General features: G+C 50.1%; 1 protein-coding gene across 43 annotated transcripts in view; it reads right to left on the reverse strand.

The window, feature by feature from the left end:
* shot (dystonin-like protein short stop) overlaps positions 1-25,000 on the reverse strand; it is a 629,765-nt gene that overhangs the window by 160,507 nt on the left and 444,258 nt on the right. For 39 of the 43 annotated variants that reach the window (XR_011222655.1, XM_069303980.1, XM_069303974.1 and 36 more), the window contains 3 exons: positions 6,429-6,592; positions 3,612-3,710; positions 1,246-1,361 (listed from right to left, as the gene is read on the reverse strand). Coding sequence is in view for 42 of the 43 variants with exons in the window: in XM_069303980.1 (XP_069160081.1) it covers positions 1,246-1,361; positions 3,612-3,710; positions 6,429-6,592 (379 nt within the window). In the remaining variant the exon portion in view is untranslated. Of the gene's footprint in view, positions 1-1,245; positions 1,362-3,611; positions 3,711-6,428; positions 6,593-23,759; positions 24,174-25,000 lie in introns of those variants that run through there. The other 4 variants (XM_069303987.1, XM_069303965.1, XM_069303955.1 and 1 more) reach the window with 2 other exon arrangements.

Raw genomic sequence — 25,000 nt, forward strand, 5'->3', positions numbered from 1 at the left:
GTCCAACCTTTTCTTCAAACTTCCCTTAGTGCTCGCTCCATCAACGCTTGCTTGTCTATATCGTTTTTGTGAATCAAAATTGATCAAATTTGAACATACTGTTGTCTTGAGTTGATATTTTGTATATACTTTTGTTTCGTATGTTTTAAGCTTTTATTCATTTATTATTACAGAACATGTCACCTTTCCTTTTTACCGAGTAATATAATAGAGGCAGGATTACTAGACTGTTTCAAGCGTGGGTTAGATATACATTTGAATGACTTTGGTGGATATATAGAAGCCACCTGGCAGTCTTCTATCTCTGAGTTATGCTTCAAGACACTGTAAACTGAACATTGTCTTCCTAACTGTCGGACTGGCTTTCTGACTCTCCCTACGCCAGGGTCATGTGTATGGGTAATGTACGACTGCTTTAATCTATATGGTAACTGATGCACCACTGATCTTCAAAAGACTAATGTGGGTGAGAGCGGAGGAGGGCGCCACCGAGGTGTAGTGAAGAGGGTGGTAGTCGGACTCTGGGCACCACCACCACCTGCTCCAGCCGCTGCTCCATGGAGCCACATTTATGTCTATGTACTGTTTGTGAAGTTTAACTTCGATCTAATCGAAATACAAATGTGGTGTAGTGTTGCATGTGGCTGATATACTCTCTATCCTAGGGAGCCAGGTTTACACTCGCCTTCAGACACCCTAGGGAGCCAGGTTTACACTCGCCTTCAGACACCCTATGGAGCCAGGTTTACACTCGCCTTCAGACACCCTAGGGAGCCAGGTTTACACTCGCCTTCAGACACCCTAGGGAGCCAGGTTTACACTCGCCTTCAGACACCCTAGGGAGCCAGGTCTACACTCACCTTCAGACACCCTAGGGAGCCAGGTCTACACTCACCTTCAGACACCCTAGGGAGCCAGGTCTACACTCACCTTCAGACACCCTAGGGAGCCAGGTCTACACTCGCCTTCAGACACCCTAGGGAGCCAGGTCTACACTCGCCTTCAGACACCCTAGGGAGCCAGGTCTACACTCACCTTCAGACACCCTAGGGAGCCAGGTCTACACTCACCTTCAGACACCCTAGGGAGCCAGGTCTACACTCGCCTTCAGACACCCTAGGGAGCCAGGTCTACACTCACCTTCAGACACCCTAGGGAGCCAGGTCCACACTCACCTTCAGACACCCTAGGGAGCCAGGTCTACACTCACCTTCAGACACCCTAGGTACACAGGTCCACACTCACCTTCAGGGTCGAGAAGTCGGGTGACACCGTACTCGCGCTCCATGACGTGGAAGGCGGTCTCGAGGCGTTCTCTGGGCATCCTCTGGCGAAGGTTGCGCCAGTCCACCAGGTCGGGTCTGTAGAGCAGGGAGGAGGAGCCACAGCGTTACTACTGCACCTACAAACTCCCACCTCACTACCCATGAACTATTCATCTTGCCACCGCGTTAATGATATCTTCTAACAGTGATAATTTGGGCTGCAGGGCAACACGTTAATGACCTAAGAGGTGAGACTGCTTCCTAATTAATAGTCACGTTAAATGTAAAGAACTACTTCTAATAACATGATTAAACCCATGAACAATACAAATATTTGATTGGCAGAGGCTACGGGGCGTGAGACCGCAGCTGGTAGGCTTTAATGCGGTAACGCGGCCAACACAGCCAACTATGTGGCTTGTACAACAATACAAGCGCACCCACCACAAACATCACAACACACTAAGCCACATTAAATACAACATCATAGGAGGAGATGTGAGAACTAAGCAGCGGGTTATGCGGTAGCGGCGAGTGACCAAGGTGACTGTACAAATGTTAGGTACATGCAGGAGGCTCATGCAGGCTCGTCAGTGCACACCCACAACAAGGAGAGAAGTACACTACAGTAAATGATGAGAGCAGGAGTCTTCACGCTACCCACACTCTTAGGTGTGTGGGGGAGGGGGGAGGGCATGAGGTACGGGACATTAGGGGCACGAGGCATGGATGGTGGGGGGGGGGGGGGTGTACTGGGGTACTATACGCCGAGCAGTGACTGTGCTGGGAAAGAGGGGGGGGGATGGCCAGGGAAGATGTTGGGGTCAAGGTCACACATTTGTCTGCACTTCTCCCCATCCAGGACCTGGCGGTAGACGAAGCACTCACCAGTTACCTAATGATCACAGTTACCAAGTTGCTTAACAACATTGTTATCATTTATTAACAAATACCGATAATATTGTACAATACAATATTTTCATTCAGAATCAGGTGGTGAAAATTGTCATTAACACCAAACCAATTGATCGTGTGATTTACCTGAGTTAATTACCAAATGTTGTCCTACTGGGTGGTATCGGCGGGTTCCTCAGGCCTCACTGGGAAGGCTGAGCACAGCCTGGTCCTGCTGGCACCACCAGCAGCAACCAGGTCAACTATCCCTAACTGAGAGCGACAATCACCTGTCACAAGCCCAACGGTAAAACCTTACACTTCCGACGCTTGTTACCGCCGCCCTCTTGCTACAATAGTGTCCCGTAGCGAGTATTTCCGCCCTGATGGCGATTAACTACCTGTCATTACAGATAATCATACCTGTAATAACAGGTAGCTACCTGTGATAAACAGGTGTAACTGAGCCATTTGACACCACCCTTCCTGATGCAGGGGGTCCAATTTCACCCATGCTTGAAACACGAGACCGCAGCCTCATCTACCAAGCCTTCACACACAGTTACCTCTGACCTGAACCATCACACACTCACCTATGACACAACATGTTATGACTATAAAGCACCTTTAGAGAAGTCAAGGCACGACCTCAGCAACTAACCGGAGATGAGAATTGAAGCCAAAAGTTAACGGACATTTTACGAGTGGAATATTGTGGAAGTAAACAATGCTTAAGAACGCATCAGCAATAACTGCTACATGAACATCACTGGAAACATGTATTTAATTACCAAGGCGACTGTGGCAAGAACTTCCGGTTGTCAATATAAGGCAATATGGTTATACCTGAGTAAACTATATGTAATATACGAGTGTGTACCTGATACTGTACATGTACACAGTATACGCCTACAGCACCATTACAGCAGTGGAACGATAACTCTCAAGTTCAAGACTAAAATTTTGTTTAACAATGCAGATGTAGCCAAGTATTTCAAGTAGGTTTGTAGTAACTGATGTTGGTGGCGACAGCCAAGGGAGACCATCCTCCCCCACCTACACGCCAAGAAGCCCGCTACTTTAGCACGATTTAAGGAAAAACGAAATATTTCATATACTACCAGAAGCAGACCTCTTAATTTCCAGAGCCCAAAAAACATTTCATACTCCAAGGAACCCCCGCCCCTCTTCTCTCAGTCCCTCCCTGACCTGGTTGATACCTGGTTGACGGGGTTCTGGGAGTTCTTCTACTCCCCAAGCCCGGCCCGAGGCCAGGCTTGACTCCTCTCTCCCTACTCAAAATGATGGTCTCAAAGGCGTCCCCGACAGGACGCCAGCCGGAACCACTCTGGGCGCAACAAGTGCAGACACAAGAGGACCAGGTGACAGGATGCCGTGACAACAGGGACGAACACAACAAGAACTTGGGCGCAAAAGTGTACGACGACTTACGGCACAATCCCAGTGACCCTTGGCTCGGGGCCTCCTGGAACAGACCCCACAGTGTCGGAGGCCCCACTTCGAGACGCACTTCTGCTGTGGATGATGTCGCTGGAGGGGGAAGATACCAGATGATAAAGGACGGTAAGCAGCCCTTGTCAGTGTTTCCTCTGATGTTTATCCTCGTGGCTTTCTTTACACGCCATGTACAACACTTAGCAAATGTTATTCATAATTTAGTTTTTAAGTGGACAAGTTTTAACTTCAAACTAAGTTATTTCTAAACTTGGCTTCCAATGAAATTTAATGAAGTGGTCGTGTTTATTACGGGATGTGATACAAAGTAGAAGTGTTTACAAAGTGGTAGTGTTTATTAATGACTTCAACAAGGGGTGTGTGCCAACAGAAATCTGCCACTTAGGTGTTTTGCATTCAAAGTTTAATGGGCAGCGATGTGTAACTAAGTGGGTCTGTTGACGTTTCTGTTATACGTTATATGGCGAGTGAGTGCGTGTGCGTGCAGACGCACATTCTACCTGTTAGGATGTTAAGCTACCATGCGCTAAGCAAGCTACCATACACACGCATTATAACGTCTTACAAAGCTAATACACTCGTCACAAATATAAGATATCAAAATTGTATCAATGTATCGTATACATATTAAGAGTACATATATAAAGTTAGATGCATAATACTACATTAAATGTACTTTATGAAGCTGCAGGTTGGCAGTACTGGGAGACCAGTGGTGACCGCATGTGACAACAGAGACGGCGGTGAATGTCAAGTAAGGAGGAGGAGGAGGAGGAGGATGAGGGAGTAGTGGGTACTGGTGCAGCCGCCTCCGTGTCAACCAACACCTCCAGGTACACGAGGGAGTAAATACAACCAACAGTCGCTGCCAAAGAGCAAGCAGCCATGACTTCATGAGCGTCTGACGTCATGACAGCGGGGGAAACCTATTCTGGCGCACCTGGGCTGACAACATCCACTGACTTGGCAGGAACCTTTGAAAACACTCCTCGACACACACACACACACACACACACACACACACACACACACACACACACACACACACACACGGGTGGAGGCCAAGACCGTCAGTAGTTTCAAAGCGTTATATGAGAGAGTGCTGGGAAGACGGGACACCACGAGCGTAGCTCTCATCCTGTAACTACACTTAGGTAATTACACTTAGGTAATTACACACACACACACACACTTATTAATATTAGAAAGATATTAGAAAGAACTTTTTTAGTGTCAGTGGTTGACAAATGGAATGCATTAGGAAGTGACGTGGTGGAGGCTGACTCCATACACAGTTTCAAGAGTAGATATGATAGAGCCCAGTAGGCTCAGGAACCTGTACACCTGTAGATTGACGGTTGAGAGCCAGAGCTCAACCCCCGCAAGCACAATTATGTGAGTACAATTAGGTGAGTACACAGTCGCCTCCGCCCAACATGTACACCTGTTTCACCTTCTACACGCTTGTAAACACACCCATACACACCATTATACAAAATAGAGGTGATATGTGTCGGGAAATATTGTGCATGCTCAGTATGTAATTTGTTTGTGGTTGAGCAGAGAGCTTGCTCAAGGTACAAGTCCAGTGGTGGAGGAGGGACGTGACATGGCCGGGAGCGGGTCTCCTTCACCTCACCAACGGTACACACACACACCGCTGGTGCCCGGCAGGCAGGCTGACCCTCCTACAGCCGCCCTCACCCGCTCACAGCAGAGAGGAAACCGCAGTCGTCATTTATGTGTGTAAACATTCTATTTGGAGAAGTTAGTCTCTGAAGTAACAGCGGCTACACGGTCAATGACACGCGTGGGTGTTCAAATTATGATTTTATGATGAAAAGTGGACACGTAACAGGACAGAATAAGCAAGACTTGAGCTAGGTAAAAGAGAAAGAGAGATGTTGGGAATTTAGCTGATGTCTTCACTCGTGTGGCGGGTGTTACTGTGTACGAGGAATGCGAACATGAATATTAAGATATTAGTAGTACACACACACGGTGATCAACAGGTACTAACCGTGTTGACCATCACACCTGTAACACCCCCCCCCCCACCCCACCCCCAACTCTCCAACACTGTCACAAGGGTGTGGCCCTCAACACAACACTGCCTGCTGGACCACCACGAGCACCCTCACACCAGAAATGGCTCATGATATATACCAAAGGAATAAGGAAACTACAAAGAATTCCCGAACACAATTTGTTCACGACATCTTTGTATTTGTTCAAATAATGCAAGATCTGAATCAAGTATGCACAGCTGTAAGAGGGCCAGTCATCATCTGTAGCGGGTCAGGCACCCCCTACCCCAGACTAGCCCGGCACTACCACCACCTGTGGCAGGCTAGACAGTCACTACCCCAGACTAGCCCGGCACTATCACCACCTGTGGCAGGCTAGACACCACTACCCCAGACTAGCCCGCCACTATCACCACCTGTGGCAGGCTAGACAGTCACTACCCCAGACTAGCCCATCACTACCACCACCTGTGGCAGGCTAGACAGTCACTACCCCAGACTAGCCCATCACTACCACCACCTGTGGCAGGCTAGACACCACTACCCCAGACTAGCCCGGCACTATCACCACCTGTGGCAGGCTAGACACCACTACCCCAGACTAGCCCGCCACTATCACCACCTGTGGCAGGCTAGACACCACTACCCCAGACTAGCCCGCCACTACCACCACCTGTGCCAAGCGAGGTATACACAAGCGAGGCAGACAAGTGGTGTACATAATAACCAGCACAGGAACACCGCTTGACATTAGCACAAGACTCACCTGTTTCTGTGGATGATGGCGACGAAGGCGAGACCGTCCCTCCACGAGGTGGTGAAGTTCTTCACCTCGACGTTGGGGTACTTGTGGGTGGTGTTGCGGGCCCAGCGGAGCAGGGCCTCCTTGGCCGTCAGGTTCTCCGCCTGCCCCACCATGATGTCAGAGATCTGTAAATCAAAGAAAAAAAATCATCGTTATTATCCAACCTCAGTCAATTAATTTTACTTCGCCAATGTTATACGTGTTGACCAAAAATGTGGTAACAGCTTTTTTATGCTAAAAATAGTTAGAATATGTATAACGCTTGTCACGCACCACTTGCAAGATCACGTTACAGTAAGACAACAGCAGCAGTTCCCAGACTTGTACAAACATAAGTCAAAGGGTAAACAGCATGATCCACTTTCTGTAAACAAAGGGCATAAAGCCGAGCGATACTTACCGATATATCATGGAATATATGAACCAAACGTCTTGTCAAGAACTGTTTGAGTGGTGTCATGCATCCGACAAGGGAGCCGGTCGGCCGAGCGGACAGCACGCTGGACTTGTGATCCTGTGGTCCTGGGATCGATCCCGGGAGCCGGCGAGAAACAATGGACAGAGTTTCTTTCACCCTATGTCCCTGTTACCTAGCAATAAAATAGGTACCGGGTGTTAGTCAGCTGTCACGGGCTGCTTCCTGGGGATGGAGGCCTGGTCGAGGACCGGGCCGCGGGGACACTAAAGCCCCGAAATCATCTCAAGATAATCTCTAAGAAGGGCAGCACACATGTGAAGGCGGCGACACAGGTGTTCAAACACTCACGTATAACAATGCTTGTATTTACACACATTTCTCTCCCCAGACCCTTGAATTACTGTGTTTGAGACGGGGCGTGCATGTGGTAGACCAGGACACGTGCAGTGTATACAGGACACGTGCAGGACACGTGCAGTGTATACAGCCGCCACCACATGGCACCAAGCACGGGCCATGTGGTGACGCTAGCCTGCCTCCCCGTGTGATCTTCAACCAGCTTCAGAGTAACTGATGATTCCAGAATGACCTCATAGAACTGATTCCAGAGTAGAGTGAACGAGCTTGGAGAATTAATATTGTCGCGTGGTAAACTTACTAAATTAATATTATATTGCATGGCATATTTAACAAGCCTGGCTAATCTAACACCGTCAGAGTGTTAGATTAGTGGCGGTCGCGGGGGGCAGTAGCCCTTCGGAACTAACACAAGGTATACTCCGCACGTCACAGTCAGTAGACGCAGACGGTGAACTGACGCAGGACGTTATATCCAGACCCCAGGAACCTGACATAAGCCTGTACCGGCGTGTACCACGACCCATCCTCTGGTGTAAGGGTGGGGCAAGTACAGAAACAAATTCCCAACCGACAAAATATGATGTATTGTATCGGCTCACAAACGTTCACGTTTTCTTTGATTAAGACCTCTAGGTTGGGTTCGGTTCGTTTGTTGTAGTGTACCATTTTCTGTCTGTTCTGGCAACTGGAGAGGACGGGCTGCATGACAGCGTTCTTACCGCTGGCTGGAGGAGCCTCGCGTCCTCACCTGTATTCTGGATCAGAGGTCAACCCGTGCGGTGACGTCATGGTGTGTTGACCCCTCCTGGCCCGCCTCCCTCCCACATCAACCACGCTTCCCATAACTGTGTTTACAACAGTTCTCAACCATAACTGTAGTCACACAAACTGCTCTCCACCATAATGTGGTCACACTAACTGCTCTACCCCAAATTGTGTTTGATGCATAGTGCTTCGGCTGAGTTTAATCTTCAATTTTCGTATGTTAGTCAATTATATCGGTGTTATTGGTCAGGTTATATCTGGCTATTATCTAGTTGTGTGTAGAAACGATGTAATCTTTGATAAGAGTCTAGTTTGTACATTGTTAGACGACTTAAAGTGATGATAATGGCCTGCCTATATATTGAGATCGTTGGGGGAGACAATCCTAATTCATTTGCAAGTATATATCTGTGAAAGCTTAGTATTGGGGAGAAGGAGGAAGGAGGAATTATGAGGGAAAGGCGCCAAGCCATTACGACTATATAGCACTTGGAAGGGGTCAAGATAACGATTTGGAACGGGACGGGGAAAAGGAATGGCGTTTAACCACTTGGACTTGGTATTGGGGAAGACACATTACTATATTAACAATAAGTGTTAAATAAGCTCGCACTGTGTCTAGTGTGGTCATACAGGCTGGCACCCTTGACAGTTCCCGCTGCCGATGTTGTCACCGCTCACCACGGCTAGTGCACCCGTTCTCCAGCAGGTGGTGACCCTCCCTCCCACCTCTGGGGTAGGTGGTATACTCCCCTGCAGGTGGTGTCCTCCCCCTCCCACCTCTGGGGTAGGTGGTATACTCCCCTGCAGGTGGTGTCCTCCCCCTCCCACCTCTGGGGTAGGTGGTATACTCCCCTGCAGGTGGTGTCCTCCCCCTCCCACCTCTGGGGTAGGTGGTATACTCCCCTGCAGGTGGTGTCCTCCCCCTCCCACCTCTGGGGTAGGTGGTATACTCCCCTGCAGGTGGTGTCCTCCCCCTCCCGACAGGAGGTGGAACAAAGACGGGCTGGAGGAGGATGATGTCAGCCGTCCAACACTTGTACCTCCTGCCCACCTACCATGGTTCCTGCTTCAATCCCTCTCACCTCGTACCGTTCCGCACTTGTTATCTCCACGTGTTCCTAATCCACTCACTCTCTCAATGTCTGGGCAAACCCCGCATGGTGCACACACCCTCCTAATGTCCTCCCACTTCAATATCACTCATTCTAGATGTATTTTATCTCCATCTTCCTCCACAAGTCTCTCTCGAACTCCTCATCTCCGACTTTCCTGCTCGAAGCCATCTCGGGCATTCAGCAACCTTAAAAAATTTCCATATTCACCTTGTTCTTCTTTTGTGGGGGGGGGGGGAGAAGGGGCCAGGTCGTGGTGCTAAATGATGCGTTGTTTAGTTTTGCAGCTAACGTGAAGCTCCACCAACACCCCCTACACCCTGCCATAGATGCTCCACCAACACCCCCTACACCCTGCCATAGATGCTCCACCAACACCCCCTACACCCTGCCATAGATGCTCCACCAACACCCCCTACACCCTGCCATAGATGCTCCACCTACACCCTGCCATAGATGCTCCACCAACACCCCCTACACCCTGCCATAGATGCTCCACCAACACCCCCTACACCCTGCCATAGATGCTCCACCGCACAACCTGAAGCGTGCCAAGAGGTGGCCAGTGTACCTGTGTTGGCACCACCCAGCACAAAGCACCCGACACCTCCACTCCCTCCCCAATGAATATAAAGGCGACCTTACCTCACAGTTCCGCCTGCCCGAGCCATCGCCAGGGCTACCGTATCTCGTGTATAACTAGTTTAAGCAAAAGCACCTCACCCCCTCAATATTACACCACTAATATTAGCGCATCACAGAGAACTAGCACGAGGGAAAGTTACAGCCCCGCTCCTGCGCCAGGCAAGTGCACAACGGGCTCACCATAGCCCGTGCTACTTGGAACGTCTTGTTCACAGCAGCTGAATCCTAAACAAGACAGGTTGCAGAACTAGCAGCAGCAGCAGCAGCAGCAGCAGCAGCAGGAGGGGAGGAAGCCCAGGTTGCGGGCTGGGAGAGGCAGACGCCGGGCGGGACCCAGACTCTGGTGGAACACCTCCACACTTAACACATTACGAGTACTACAATGACATAATAACTGGCATTAATACGAAACGATTGTTAAAAGAGAAAGTCGAAAAATTGATAACAATTAAATACAATTATGTCTGTAAAAGCATGAATATAAAAACGACGAATTATAAGGAATTTGAGTTAAATAAAGATAAATTTGCAGTTCAACATATGAACACAATGTAGAACTTGAATGAAGCGACAGAAGCTGTTGACTAACACCTGAGTGACAGGGGCCGTTGACTAACACCTGAGTGAGCGACTGGGGTCGTTGACTAACACCTGAGTGAGCGACTGGGGTCGTTGACTAACAACTGAGTGAGCGACTGGGGCTGTTGACTAACACCTGAGTGAGCGACTGGGGTCGTTGACTAACACCTGAGTGAGCGACTGGGGCTGTTGACTAACACCTGAGTGAGCGACTGGGATCGTTGACTAACACCTGAGTGAGCGACTGGGGTCGTTGACTAACAACTGAGTGAGCGACTGGGGCTGTTGACCAACACCTGAGTGAGCGACTGGGGTCGTTGACTAACACCTGAGTGAGCGACTGGGGCTGTTGACTAACACCTGAGTGAGCGACTGGGGCTGTTGACTAACACCTGAGTGAGCGACTGGGGTTGTTGACTAACAACTGAGTGAGCGACTGGGGCTGTTGACTAACACCTGAGTGAGCGACTGGGGTTGTTGACTAACAACTGAGTGAGCGACTGGGGCTGTTGACTAACACCTGAGTGAGCGACTGGGGCTGTTGACTAACACCTGAGTGAGCGACTGGGGTCGTTGACTAACACCTGAGTGAGCGACTGGGGCTGTTGACTAACACCTGAGTGAGCGACTGGGGCTGTTGACTAACACCTGAGTGAGCGACAGGGGCCGTTGACTAACACCTGAGTGAGCGACAGGGGCTGTTGACTAACACCTGAGTGAGCGACAGGGGCTGTTGACTAACACCTGAGTGAGCGACAGGGGCTGTTGACTAACACCTGAGTGAGCGACTGGGGCTGTTGACTAACACCTGAGTGAGCGACTGGGGCTGTTGACTAACACCTGAGTGAGCGACAGGGGCCGTTGACTAACACCTGAGTGAGCGACAGGGGCTGTTGACTAACACCTGAGTGAGCGACAGGGGCCGTTGACTAACACCTGAGTGAGCGACAGGGGCTGTTGACTAACACCTGAGTGAGCGACAGGGGCCGTTGACTAACACCTGAGTGAGCGACAGGGGCTGTTGACTAACACCTGAACGACATGGATATATGAAAGAACAAATCATCATCTTCCACCTAGAATTTTTTTTATCCTGGATTCCGAGCATGGAAACAGAGAATCTGTTGTGTGTGTGTCGAGATACCCAAGAGAAAGCATCAGACTTCGAGAAAGTAACGGGAATGAAGAGCTTAAACTCTCAATCAGTGCTCACACATACTTGCTTAGGCCGCATCGCCGCCTGCGCCGCGCGGCAACTCACTGATTTTAAGTCTAACGAAGGCAGAGCTCCGAAGGCTTCAATCCGAGGACGGATAGAAGAGGAGAGGCGGGAAGGGGGGTAGTAAATAGCAGGGAAGAGTAGTAAATGATGGGGAGAGGGGTAGTAAATGACGTGGATGGATAGTAAATGGCGGAGAGGAGGGGGTAGTAATTGGTAGAGAGGGTAAATGTAAATGTTTAGGGGTAGTGAGACTGGAGGGGAGGTGGAAGGCCCCTGGGGAGGGACGCCCCGGCGTCACGGATAAACAGCATCACAGGGACCCTCCTGGTGCTCAGACCCCTGGGCTAACTTTCCAGTACTTGCTACTTCAATGCAAATATTAATCAATCAATACTTTAAACGGACGGGTTTTCTGCAGCAGAACATATTTACATAACTATTGATAATTCAAAGGTTCCTCAACATCGTACACGGAACAAGTGTCTGCTGAAACCACCATACCAACCAGTCTGTGTGGGTCTTGGGACTCGCAATACAGCCCTACAGACCAGGCAGTCACCAGGGAAGGCTGACCACAGACCAGGCAGTCACCAGGGAAGGCTGACCACAGACCAGGCAGTCATCAAGGAAGGCTGACCACAGACCAGGCAGTCATCAAGGAAGGCTGACCACAGACCAGGCAGTCATCAAGGAAGGCTGACCACAGACCAGGCAGTCATCAAGGAAGGCTGACCACAGACCAGGCAGTCATCAGGGAAGGCTGACCACAGACCAGGCAGTCACCAGGGAAGGCTGACCACAGACCAGGCAGTCACCAGGGAAGGCTGACCACAGACCAGGCAGTCATCAAGGAAGGCTGACCACAGACCAGGCAGTCATCAAGGAAGGCTGACCACAGACCAGGCAGTCATCAGGGAAGGCTGACCACAGACCAGGCAGTCACCAGGGAAGGCTGACCACAGACCAGGCAGTCACCAGGGAAGGCTGACCACAGACCAGGCAGTCACCAGGGAAGGCTGACCACAGACCAGGCAGTCACCAGGGAAGGCTGACCACAGACCAGGCAGTCATCAGGGAAGGCTGGCCACAGACCAGGCTGCAGTAGAAATACTCTCAGAGTTGTCAACAAGTAAGCAACAACATGGCTGGCACTGGGCTCCATGTTGCAACCTACGACACAGTTATTGATAAGACTATACATAAGAGGAAGGTGACCAATTACACAGATAAACACCGTTGACCTAGGACGATCTCGATAAGGCTAACGGGCTTCCTGTCCCAGACAGGAAACGAACGATGTCTTAACATTTCAAGGCTCGTCTTCAGATGCCTTACCCTTCGGGTTAATGAACATTACCTCCAGGCTCTCCTTCAACCACTTGAAGAGGCAGCAACCTGTCCTCTCTTACAGATTACCTCAGAATTTGGCCGTTTGCCCATATGGACGAAAATGGACGTAATTTGAAAATGAAAAATAATTGAAAATAAATGTTGGATATTTTTTCCAAAACAGCTTGTTAAGGGTCTTCTGGTAGGTTAGGAGGGCAGGAAACTCTCCTAAGGTTTCAATACGTCATGAAAATCATCAATTGAAAGTTTCCCCTCCTAACCTAACCGAGTAAGCCGGAGGACTCAAAACAAAAAACGGGACAGTACATCACTTTCGTGAGCCGATTTCATTTCAAATTACGTTCATTTTCGCCGTAGCGCATACGAGCGCAAAGCGATGTAATTTTAAGAGGACGGGTTGCAGACACAGCCACAAGACAACCACACACACAAACATGTACGCAATTCTATTTTGCAGAGTGGTAGAAGGTTGGAAGACGAGAGAAAGTAGTGAGAGATTGTACAAGTTACTAGTGAGACCCGCGGCATCTGTCAACACAGTCGCCAGCGCCAATGACGCCTGGCTTTACTTTACCCAGAATGTGTTCCAGAGTTTGTATCTCTCACTCCAGTGGCCAAGGTCGCCTCCCCCCCTCCACTCTCACTAGAGTGACACACCTGTACAGAATCATCCGGCCCGTGTGCGGTAATGCCGACCACTGTCACCTGAACACGTTCACACACGCGGCTCTGTTTACCTTGTGAGTCGCCGCTGTCTCTCCTCATGTTGTCTACTGTTGAACATGACTCGGGGCGCCACTCTCCCACACCACAGCGATGTGCGATTACTGTATATGTTAATTATGGTTTTTGCTTCGTAAGAAACATTCCATGTGTCGGTGCTGGTCTCGTCGGGTCTACCTGGCGTGAAAACCGGTTAGTGCTGTCTCGTAATGAACCCACAATTCCGAAGTATACAGGCGATGAGTCACAATAACGTGGCTGAAGTATGTTGACCAGACCACATACTCGAAGTTGAAGGGACGACGACGTTTCCGAAGTATATTTTGTCGTTTATGTAGACTAGAGCCCATCACAGTTGTGGCCAAATCCTACATATAGCTAGGTGACGCTGCTATACGCCCTCATCGCATACATTACTTAAAAAAGGAGCGACACAAGGCTTTTGTCTTGTCTTTTAAAAGAGACTTATTATAATGTTTTAAAATGTGAAAGATATCTTGTTGAAAGTTGCTTCAGGAGGATTGGCACGTCACTCGAGTACCAAGAATGTATGAAACTACGGCATTTTATCTCACCCTTCACGGGCTCACCATAGCCCGTGCTACATGGAAATTTTGTTCCAGTAACTTAATCTAAAAAAACAACAACAAAGACCTCACTGTTACGCGCACACACTTCTCACTCTCACAGTGTTCCGGACGAGTGCTTCACCTTAGTGGTGCCACGAGACCGTTGTCTGGGCGCGTGTGTGGTGTGGCCGCGCTCTGAGACATGGCAGCCTACTCTAACACACCTGGTGTGGTGTGGCCGCACTCTGAGACATGGCAGCCTACTCTAACACACCTGGTGTGGTGTGGCCGCACTCTGAGACATGGCAGCCTACTTTAACATACCTGGGGTCAGATTCACGAAAGCACTTACGCAAACACTTACGAACCAGTACATGTTTTCTCAATCTTTGGCGGCTTTGTTTCCAATTATTAAACAGTAAATGAGCTCCGAATCACCAGGAGGCTGTTTATAACAATAACAACAGTCGAATGGGAAGTTTTCATGCTTGTAAACTGTTTAATAAATGTAACGAAAGCCGTCAAAGATTGAGGAAAGATGTACACGTTCATAAGTGCTTGCGTAAGTGCTTTCATGAATCTGGCCCCTGGTGTGGCTCCAGCTCTTACTATTATTATGTACTGAACCAAATATTGTTTTGAGTGCGGCCTAGTTCTTGTTGAATCACAAAGGGTTCATAATGAGACGTGAGATACAGAGGAGTCATTAACTCATTAACATACTCATCGTTTAACAGGAGCTATGAAAGTTAACATCCACAACAGAATGAAATCTAACCTTTTATAGTTTGATTCTCGCTACTGCTATCACCTAAATTTGTATTACGTATTTGCTCAAGAATTTGCATTTTGTTTCAAGCATTAACTACACGACTGGTTGTGTGGTGAAGCACGACAGCTTGGTACCATAGGACGACAGGACCACGTGTCCTCCTACAACACTCACCACGTGTCCCCCTATAACACTCACCACGTGTCCCCCTACAACACTCACCACGTGTCCCCCTACAACACTCACCACGTGTCCTCCTACAACACTCACCACGTGTCCTCCTACAACATTCACCACGTGTCCCCCTACAACCCTCACCACGTGTCCCCCTACAACATTCACCACGTGTCCCCCTACAACACCCACCACGTGTCCCCCTACAACACTCACCACGTGTCCTACAACATTCACCACGTGTCCCCCTACAACACCCACCACGTGTCCCCCTACAACACTCACCACGTGTCCCCCTACAACACTCACCACGTGTCGCTGTTGGCCCTTCACACACCAACAACCCGAGCACCAACAACCTCACCAACAACCCGAGCACCAACACCCTTCCCGGACGACTCGTCATCTCTAGCACTTCCTAGCACAACCTTGTGATTGAAGAATTTGCTCAGTTAAAAGGAATAATGGTTTTCATATTTTTATTTTATGATAAACTTGGCAGTTGGACTCTCCTGCCTGAGAATGTGACGCCAGAGAGAGGAAAAGGAGGGACGGGGGAGAGGGAAAGGAGGGACGGGGGAGAGGGAAAGGAGGGACGGGGCAGAGGGAAAGGAGGGACGGGGGAGAGGGAAAGGAGGGACAGGGGAGAGGGAAAGGAGGGACGGGGGAGAGGGAAAGGAGGGACGGGGGAGAGGGAAAGGGGTGGAAAACAAGAACAGACTAAGGAGATAATGAAGAGCTACGGAAGTAAGGAGGTAGAGAGAGCGACGGAGAAAGCTGAATGATGAATCATACACAATTATGACAGCCGGGGTGAGGTCATCAAGCATATTTTCCGCAGGAGAGCACCTGTTCCTATGGCAGTCCCTGTGGCTTCGGGAGCAACTTAGCCTGGGTTCGTGTCCTGGCTGAGGAGGATTGACTGAGCGCCAATCCTTAACTGTACGCCTCTGTTCAGCCAGCAGAGAACGGGTACCTGGTTGCTAAACGATTTGTCGGGTCGTATTCCAGGCAAAATTAATATTGATGACCTGCGCGAAACGGTATGCGTGCTAGTGGCTTTACAAGAATGTAAGCACTCTTGTATACATGAATAAAAACTATAAAATGAAATTAATAATATCATCTACACCTCCAAAGGGAACCTAATCAAGTTGGCTGTGATTCATACGATAGTCCAACCGGGTTGTAGTGGATATGTGGGCCTGCGGGCCGCTCTAAGCAACAGCTTGTTGGACCAAATTATCGTAAACGGGGAGTCTGAAACCCCTCTGCAGGTCTGCTCCAGACCGCGAGCATGGGTGTCTAACATCGAGGCCTAGTCAGAGACCGGGCCGCAAAGGATATTAACAACAGCACGAGTATGAACAAGAGAGTATGTCTGGGAGTGAGTGAAGCACGCAGGTTAATACCAATAAAACTGTCACTCGCCCCAGTGGCTACATTCAAAACATTTTTCGAGGTGATATACTTACTTCCTATGATACAAGTGCTCGTGTCAACGTGTTCCACATACCATACAAGTGCCAACCAATCCTCAGAGTCCGGTTCACCAGGTTTAAATACCAAATACAAGTATGTCCAAGTAGAACACTTGGGCACACTTGCTGGTCTTGTCTAACGGTGCTGGTCTGGCATACTGGTGCCTCAGAATCAACGTGGACATAGAATATGTCAGGGCGCGAGATCTGTGTCGCTGCCCTAGTTGGGAGGTCAGGGCACAGAACACGTGACCCAGAGAGCGGGCAACACCCCCACCCACCATGGCGCCAGGCCAGTCACAACGATCTTGGGACATTCAAATTCAAATTCAAATGATTATTCAGATAAAGTATATACATACAAGGTGTGATAGAAGTATTGATGAATTTATAGATAGAGCAAGTACATACAATGCCTAAAGCCACTATTACGCAAAGCGTTTCGGGCAGGCATTCGGCATTTATTCGGCCCCTCCAGATATCTCCTTATTTTCTCTTCACGAAATATAGCCATTACCTTGAGGTTACCTTGAGGTGCTTCCGGGGCTTAGCGTCCCCGCGGCCTGGTAGTCGACCGGGCCGCGGTATTTTGTGTCGATTAGGGTTACATTTAAAAATTAAACCGTTTTAATAATGTGGTACCGCAGTCAAAAGTCCCAAGACGCATGCGCATACAGGCAGGCGTACACACACGCATGCGCATACAGGCAGGCGTACACACGTATGCGGGCGTTCACGTGCATACAGGCGTACACGTGCATACAGGCGTACACATGCATACAGGCGTACACAGGCATACAAAGCATCCACTGCCACCGTTTTTTTATTATTTCTAACACCGACTGTGGCATGTACTTACCTAGTTGTACTTGCGGGGGTTGAGCTCTGGCTCTTTGGTCCCGCCTCTCAACTGCCAATCAACTGATATACAGGTTCCTGAGCCTACTGGGCTCTATCATATCTACACTTGAAGCTAGAGTTGTAGGAGGTGTCAGTTATCACCACCACCAACGACCAGGGACCAGATTCACGAAGCAGTTACGAAAGCACTTACGAACGTGTACATCTTTCCTCAATCTTTGACGGCTTTCATTACATTTATTTAACAGTTTACAAGTATGAAAACTTCCCAATCAATTGTTATGTTATAAACAGCCTCTTGGTGCTTCGAAGCTCATTAACTATTTAATAATTGTAAACAAAGCCGCTAAAGATTGAGAAAAGATGTACAGGTTCGTAAGTGCTTGCGTAACTGCTTCGTGAATCTGGACATTGGCACAGCGACTAAAGGACACCAGCACAGCGCCCAGAGGACCCTGGTAGTGGTGGTGGTGGTGGTGGTGGTGGTGGTGGTGGTGGTGGTGGAGGTGGTGGTGGTGGTGGAGGTGGTGGTGGAGGTGGTGGTGGAGGTGGAGGTGGTGGAGGTGGTGGAGGTGGTGGTGGTGGAGGTAGTGGAGGTGGTGGTGGTGGTGGAGGTGGAGCGGCGGCGTGGAAACGGTTCGCTGACCCCACAGCCGTTACTTCCGTCTACACCACCACCACCACCACCTCCTGCAACCCGCCCACCTTTACGCCCACTTCAACTACGCTACGGCCTTAACGTAGCGTAGTAGCGCAGCCCACCATTCATATTCTATCTATAGGCACCAGAGAGCGAGAGGGGGCATGGGGGGATGGGGCATGGGGGGGATGGGGCATGGGGGGGGGATGGGGCATGGGGGGGGTGGGGTATGGCGGGATGGGTCATGGGGGGATGGGGGGGGCGGGCAGAAAATACCGCCGCCGACTCTAGAATAACTAATGAGAACACCCTGACGGTGAGGCCCTCGCTGGCCAGCCTTAGGTACCCTTAGGTACTGCTGGGTGTACTTAGGTACACCCAGCAGTACGACCCCCTTCCCTACCCTCCCCCTCGTCACACTTACAGTGATCCAGATGACGGCCACAAGGTCTAAACCTTCCCGCTGATACACAATTATATGTTGTGTTCGGCGACATGTTTATGGACAGGTGTGGAGCCCCGAGGTGCTCCTCGCCTCACCTGCCACCCTGGCGTCACCAAGGTCGACCCAACAAGCAGGTCACGGTCACCAACACACCTTCATCCCCAGATGGTGTCCCTCCCCTACCCTCCTCTGGTCCATCCCTCTACAGGCTAACCACGAAGCTATGAGTTAACCATCATGCAAGGAGCACAGACATGCCAGGTGTACAGGAGCTTGAGGAGCAAGAAACAGTCGCGGGAAGACGCGGGACAGCACAGCAACTTTCTTTGGCCCGGCTCCCCGGGACGCACATTCACTCGACCTTCGCTACACCACACCACTCGTGCCACAGCACCCTACAAAACACACATCTGACTTCATGTTACTTCCACATTGACTTCATACGAAAAACTTTACGCGCAAAACTGTGCTTGCGTGAGTTGAACTTCGGCTTTGGTTCCTTCACTCAACCTTGAATTTACTGCAGTTCAGGTTCGAACCTTTTGGGCTCGTATATAAACATTTGAACTGCCTCCTCCAATTCAAGTTTTAAGTTTTAAGTTTTTCAAGTCTCCTCCAAGCACATTCCAATTGCTCACTACCGAGCATCACATCCTCAGTGAGGCAGTGTGGCGTGTAGAGGTGCTTGTGGTGGTGAGTCAGTGCCACCCCACACGGCGACCAGTGCCAGCGCCAGTAGCGACACCCCAAGCCTCCACACACCTCACTCACCCACCTGTGTGTTCATAACTTTGTGCTAATTACCTGTGCACCCCCCACCATATTACCCCTCCTCCTCCATATGCATACGCTACTCGTCTAACCCCCCCCCCACCACCACCCGCAACCCACGACGCATATTTACACCTTCACTCAACAACCCCAGTCGTCTGCACCAGTTGGTTGTCGTCGACAATATCCACAGTGGTGCAGCCTTCCCAACCATCCACCACACCACCTTACACACTCACCAGGCCCTCCTCTCCTCCGCTCATCCTCCCTTCAGCCTACACTCTGCCTCATTTTGCGAGCTCTAAAATTAGCATGACCCAGATAACAATTCCTGAAACTTTAACCTGTCATTAGTTATATAATATTGGCAGCCTACTTGTGCAGCTCTAAACCTCCATAGTGGGGGAGGGGGAGGCTTATGGGGTTGACTGGCCCAGTGCTCAGGGTACGAGTGGTCACAACCCATTATTTAATATATATTTAATTAATATATAATATATCTTAATCTTGGATATCTGAATAATTATAAAGAATATCCTTAAATTATTACTGTACATCTTGCCTAATAAGTCAAAAACTTTAAATTATCGTGTCTCTTAATTTAATATCACATGTCAAGTCAGTTTCAGACTATGCACAGGAAGTGTCGTGAGGGGGTAGGTGATATTATTAAATTGGGTCGTGGGAAAAATACTTGTAAAACATTGGTCCATACAACTGCTGCTCAGTTGTACGTATGGTAAACATGTAGCATTGTAGTGAGCACATGTGCTTCATCTGGTCTGGGACCGAATGGTCGTGATGCGTGTGACTCCACACGTCTTGGACCGCTTTTGGTCCAAGAGACCAAGAGCCCTCAGTGGTGGTCGCACATGCGCATGTGCTTGCTGCAGATATATGATAACATTATGAAGTGCCAGACGGTGCAGCATTCATAGTAATCACGCTCACTGTTAACTTGTGCATACCACTCAAGTTATGGCTAAATATATACTTGTGCATCCCCCCCCCCCACACAGAGACAGAGAGAAAGACAGAGACACAGAGACAGAGACAGAGAGACAGACAGAGGGTTAAGGGTACAAAAAATCTACCACTTACGGGCTATTCATGCCCGTGCCACCTCCTGATTGGCTTAATCTTCATCAATCATCAATCTGTAACCGTACATGTATACTGTCATTGTATATGATAGGTGATGTGCCTCTGATATCGCCACCATCAATACCCGTCTTATTGAACATAAATGTCTACTTAATTCTGATTCAAGATTCACCAAAATGACTGACGAGTCCATAATATAAAACAATGGAACTGTTCCAGCCATGATGATAAAAATCCAACAATTTATAATATCTGCACGAAGCTAGATAAATATTATACAGAATTTCTAGGAATTCTTCCAATGGTTTAGCTGGTGTTTCAATGAGCGCGTGACGCTAATTGGCTGGTGTCCCTGATGGTGTAGAGTTTATACACTAGTCAATTAACAGCTACATGTGTTCTTGAATATTTGATGGTTAAATAACATGCCATCATAAAGTCTAAAACTCGCTGCCTGGAGCCCTTATTCCAGTATGATCCTGAAGTACAGTGCGTGGTCACCCTGCAGCGGCAAGGGGCCCGAGACACGTGTTCCAGCATCAACAGTGTAGCACCGCAGCATCATCATCACAATTCCTGCAGGTTCTATGAATGATTGCATGAGGCATTATGCAAAAACATGCACATAACGTTATAACGCAGCGTGCACGCGTGAGTGTTTGCATAAATGCGTATGCATGTGTGTTAATACCGCCAGGGGAACATCAAAGACGCACGAGTAATGCTTCTTCACGCAAGCTGTACTTTCCATACTCTGCTGCCTTACGGTAGACAGTGCGGGCACACCTCCCACAACCCGTCTGACCAGGAGGTCCAGGTACAGTTCACGGGCGGGTGGATGACGTAAGCCACCTGATCCACCTCACTGGCCGCCTCCAGACAGACACCCAGCTTCCCAGTACATCCACCACCCCGCCGCGCGCCCACAGGATTCAGCATCGCTCCTGTGCCAGGTAAGTCCACTACAGACTCACCATAGCCCGTGCTACTTGCCCCGCTCCTGTGCCAGGTAAGTCCACTACGGGCTCACCATAGCCCGTGCTACTTGGAACTTGTTCCGAGTAGTTGAATCTATAACAACAACAACCCCGCCGCGCACTGACAGTACCCAGCGTCTCCAACACTCGCACCTTGTAGCACGCGAACGTGTGTAATCACATGTTGGTGCACGTGAAGGAAAGTGACAAGTTTAGTCATGGCGAGAAAGAAAAGTAACAGATATAATTAATGATGCTGATAAATAAGGCAATGGTTCAGGAGTCGGTTATGAAGATACTTGTTAGGGAGCCGTACATCTACATGACCCCTACCTCATGCTTTCCTTCCTCTACATGACCCTACCTCATGCTTTCCTTCCCCTACATGACCCTACCTCATGCTTTCCTTCCCCTACATGACCCTACCTCATGCTTTCCTTCCCCTACATGACCCCTACCTCATGCTTTCCTTCCCCTACATGACCCTACCTCATGCTTTCCTTCTCCTACATGACCCCTACCTCATGCTTTCCTTCCCCTACATGACCCTACCTCATGCTTTCCTTCCTCTACATGACCCTACCTCATGCTTTCCTTCCCCTCATGACCTCTCGTCTTCCCCTCGTGGAACCTGCAGTGTTCCACTCGTGGATTGTCTATCACAATAATCAACTCCTAACCCACTAAGCTTCTTCTCCTGACCACATTTCATCTCTCATTCATCATCTCCCCTGGAATATACCAGACAACCCCCCCCCCACCCTCCATCTATCCCTCCCGACACATCTATCGGTTAAAACTCCCAGGGGTTCCCAATGTTTAAAACCCAAATTCAACAATGGCCGGCGTATGGCGACAGCAACAAAACATTACTACAAGGGCGAGGGTTGCACCGTGGGAGTGACGTCAAGAGGCACCATATACAGGCACCGAGAGCAGTGTGGGCGGGTCAATGGGCTGCTCCGTATTGGGATAATCTGACCTCCTTGACGGGCGTTCCCAGCGTCCCGCCGCCCACATCGCCCCTTCACTCACACACACGTCTACACACTACACGCTGCCAGCGGGACACACACACACGTCTACACTACACGCTGCCAGCGGGACACACACACACACACACACGTCTACACACTACACGCTGCCAGCGGGACACACACACACACGTCTTATACACCAAGAACGTGCAGCATGAAGGGAAGAATACACGGCCAGTGATTCAAACGCTCCTAGGTAGTTATCCTTGGGAATACTGCAACAATGAATACAAGAGAAAGGACTAACACATTCATGAACTCCAACGCTATATACTAGCCTCGTGCCAGAGGCACTAACACAGTCATGCCCGGTGACTGGAGCCTTGCTCTGTCTCCTAGTTCGGTGAAGCCACTTGGTTACACAATACCATAAAGGTATCAACACAGGTGGTGTCAAGGTCCACAACGACCCACGCGCCGATGACAACATCAGTTCTTGACCGAGTCTTTCCTTTTAAATAAGTGAACGTTTCAGGGGAAAACGTTTTTTCTTTTTTTAATGATGGCTTGCATAATCATATTTCCAAACTCGTGGACTTGTCATTACGATAAAGTAACTATCTCTTGAAGATGGAACACTCTTCGTCTGTCCTATTCTATGGTAGACGCGAGGGTTCACAGGGCACACCCACAGGCCCTCCCAGCAACACGTCCTCTGATAGAACGTCGCATTTTGACGTATTCTTCACCCAAGACGAAAAATTGTTATACTAGAAAATGGTAGCGGCTGGTGAAGTTGACAATGTCCCGCTTTGGGTCCTCTGGTAGGTTATGATAAGGGCACTTTAGTACCACAGTTTCTTGACGTTGGAAAACCTTACTAGGTCGGGCTGCTCCGAGCGGATGTGGTAGTTAAAACTGAACAATTGACCGTTATGGTTGAGGCGTGGTGAGCGATCACATGTTTATGGTGGAGTGAGTTATGTGCGGCTGGAGAGATGATGATGGTCTCAATGTATGGTGACGTGCGGGAACCCCAGGATTAGTAGGTGATAGGTGCTCAGGTCTGGCGCCTCCCACACACCTGACCCTCCCACAGGGGCGCGCTTCCGCCCACAGTGCCCCTCCCACCCCAGTACACATCTTACACCTCCGTAAGTCATACACCTTCCGAGAAGTTGCCATGGGGAGAAGTGTATTATTCATTGTGTGAGGTGATGCGTCCCATGATGGTAGTATGGTGAGTGAGTGAGTCAAGCGGGCCGGGTGTCGGGTGTCGCGACCCGACGGACCAGACGACTACACCTGGCCATCGACGCCACCTACACACCAGGCTACACCTACCGCTTGCATCTTGGGACGTTTGGTGACGGTTCTGGAGTGCCAGCCGCTCTGGGGCGAGATGTTGTTGATGTCTTCCTGGTGCGTGTCTGAGGTGCGGAGGATGGCCTCCGCCACCATGCGCTGGTCGCCGCGCGTCACCGTCGTCGTCTTCTTCACCACCCTGGTGGTGGTGCTCTTGATCTTGCCGCGTCGTTCAACACGGGTGCTGTCGTGGCCGCTGGCCTGCGTCTCCGTGGTGAGGCGGCGGTGGGTCAGCACCTGGTGCAGGTCTATGTCGTCATTGTCGTTAGCAGCCAGAGAGCCTGAACGCACAGACATCCTGTCGTTGTCTTCCCCCTGCCGCGTACCCGACAGGAAGAGACGGCCGCCGGGGCCTCCACTACGCTGGAATCTATACATGTTTAACACTGTCACAATCACTGGAGTGTGAGGTGTGAGGCAGGAGTGTAGTGTGAGGGGGGAAGTGTTTGGCACGGAGGGGAGCGCGGCGCACACTGGTGTTGGGGCCGCGGCAGCCACACTGAGCACACACACCAGCACTCTCCTCCCACCTCCACCCCGCCCGCCGCTCCCGCCTCCACTCTCACTACACTCTACCCCACTACACCTCCCTCTCACCACCACTACACCTCCCTCTCACCACCACCAACACTCCCCTCTCTCTCGCCCATCATAACCCAATACATCTTCACCAAAACCAGAACAAAAGCGAGTACTAGACAAATATAAACTGGTCAAACCAGGCCATGTGTCCTCTAATTCGTCTGCGCCCCCCCCCCCACCCCGCCTACCTGTCAGGTGGAAGGGTGGCCAACGCGGCGTTTTCATGTGTATTAACATCTGCACTCTGAGGGTTATAATTATGCCCTTTATAACCCGGTGTGTTGTCTGTCACCCACGTTACCTTCCTGGTGCAGCGACACGCCCGCTCCCATGTGCCTGGGAGACGAGGTGGGCGCCCCGTAATAACGCGGGGGGCAACTCAGCCTCCTACTTAAGCGTTGGTTCTGCAGCCTCACATACACCTAGGCTTGTGCCCACACCGTGCCCCGGGGTACCCCACTGCCTCCCACATGTGCCCACACCGTGCCCCGGGGTACCCCACTGCTTCCCACATGTGCCCACACCGTGTCCCGGGGTACTCGGCTGCCTCCCACATGTGCCCACACCGTGCCCCGGGGTACCCCGCCGCCTCTCACATGTGCCCACACCGTGCCCCGGGGTACCCCGCTGCCTCCCAC

This window comes from Procambarus clarkii, chromosome 51 (assembly GCF_040958095.1).
Source record: "Procambarus clarkii isolate CNS0578487 chromosome 51, FALCON_Pclarkii_2.0, whole genome shotgun sequence".
Taxonomy (NCBI): Eukaryota; Metazoa; Arthropoda; class Malacostraca; order Decapoda; family Cambaridae; genus Procambarus; species Procambarus clarkii.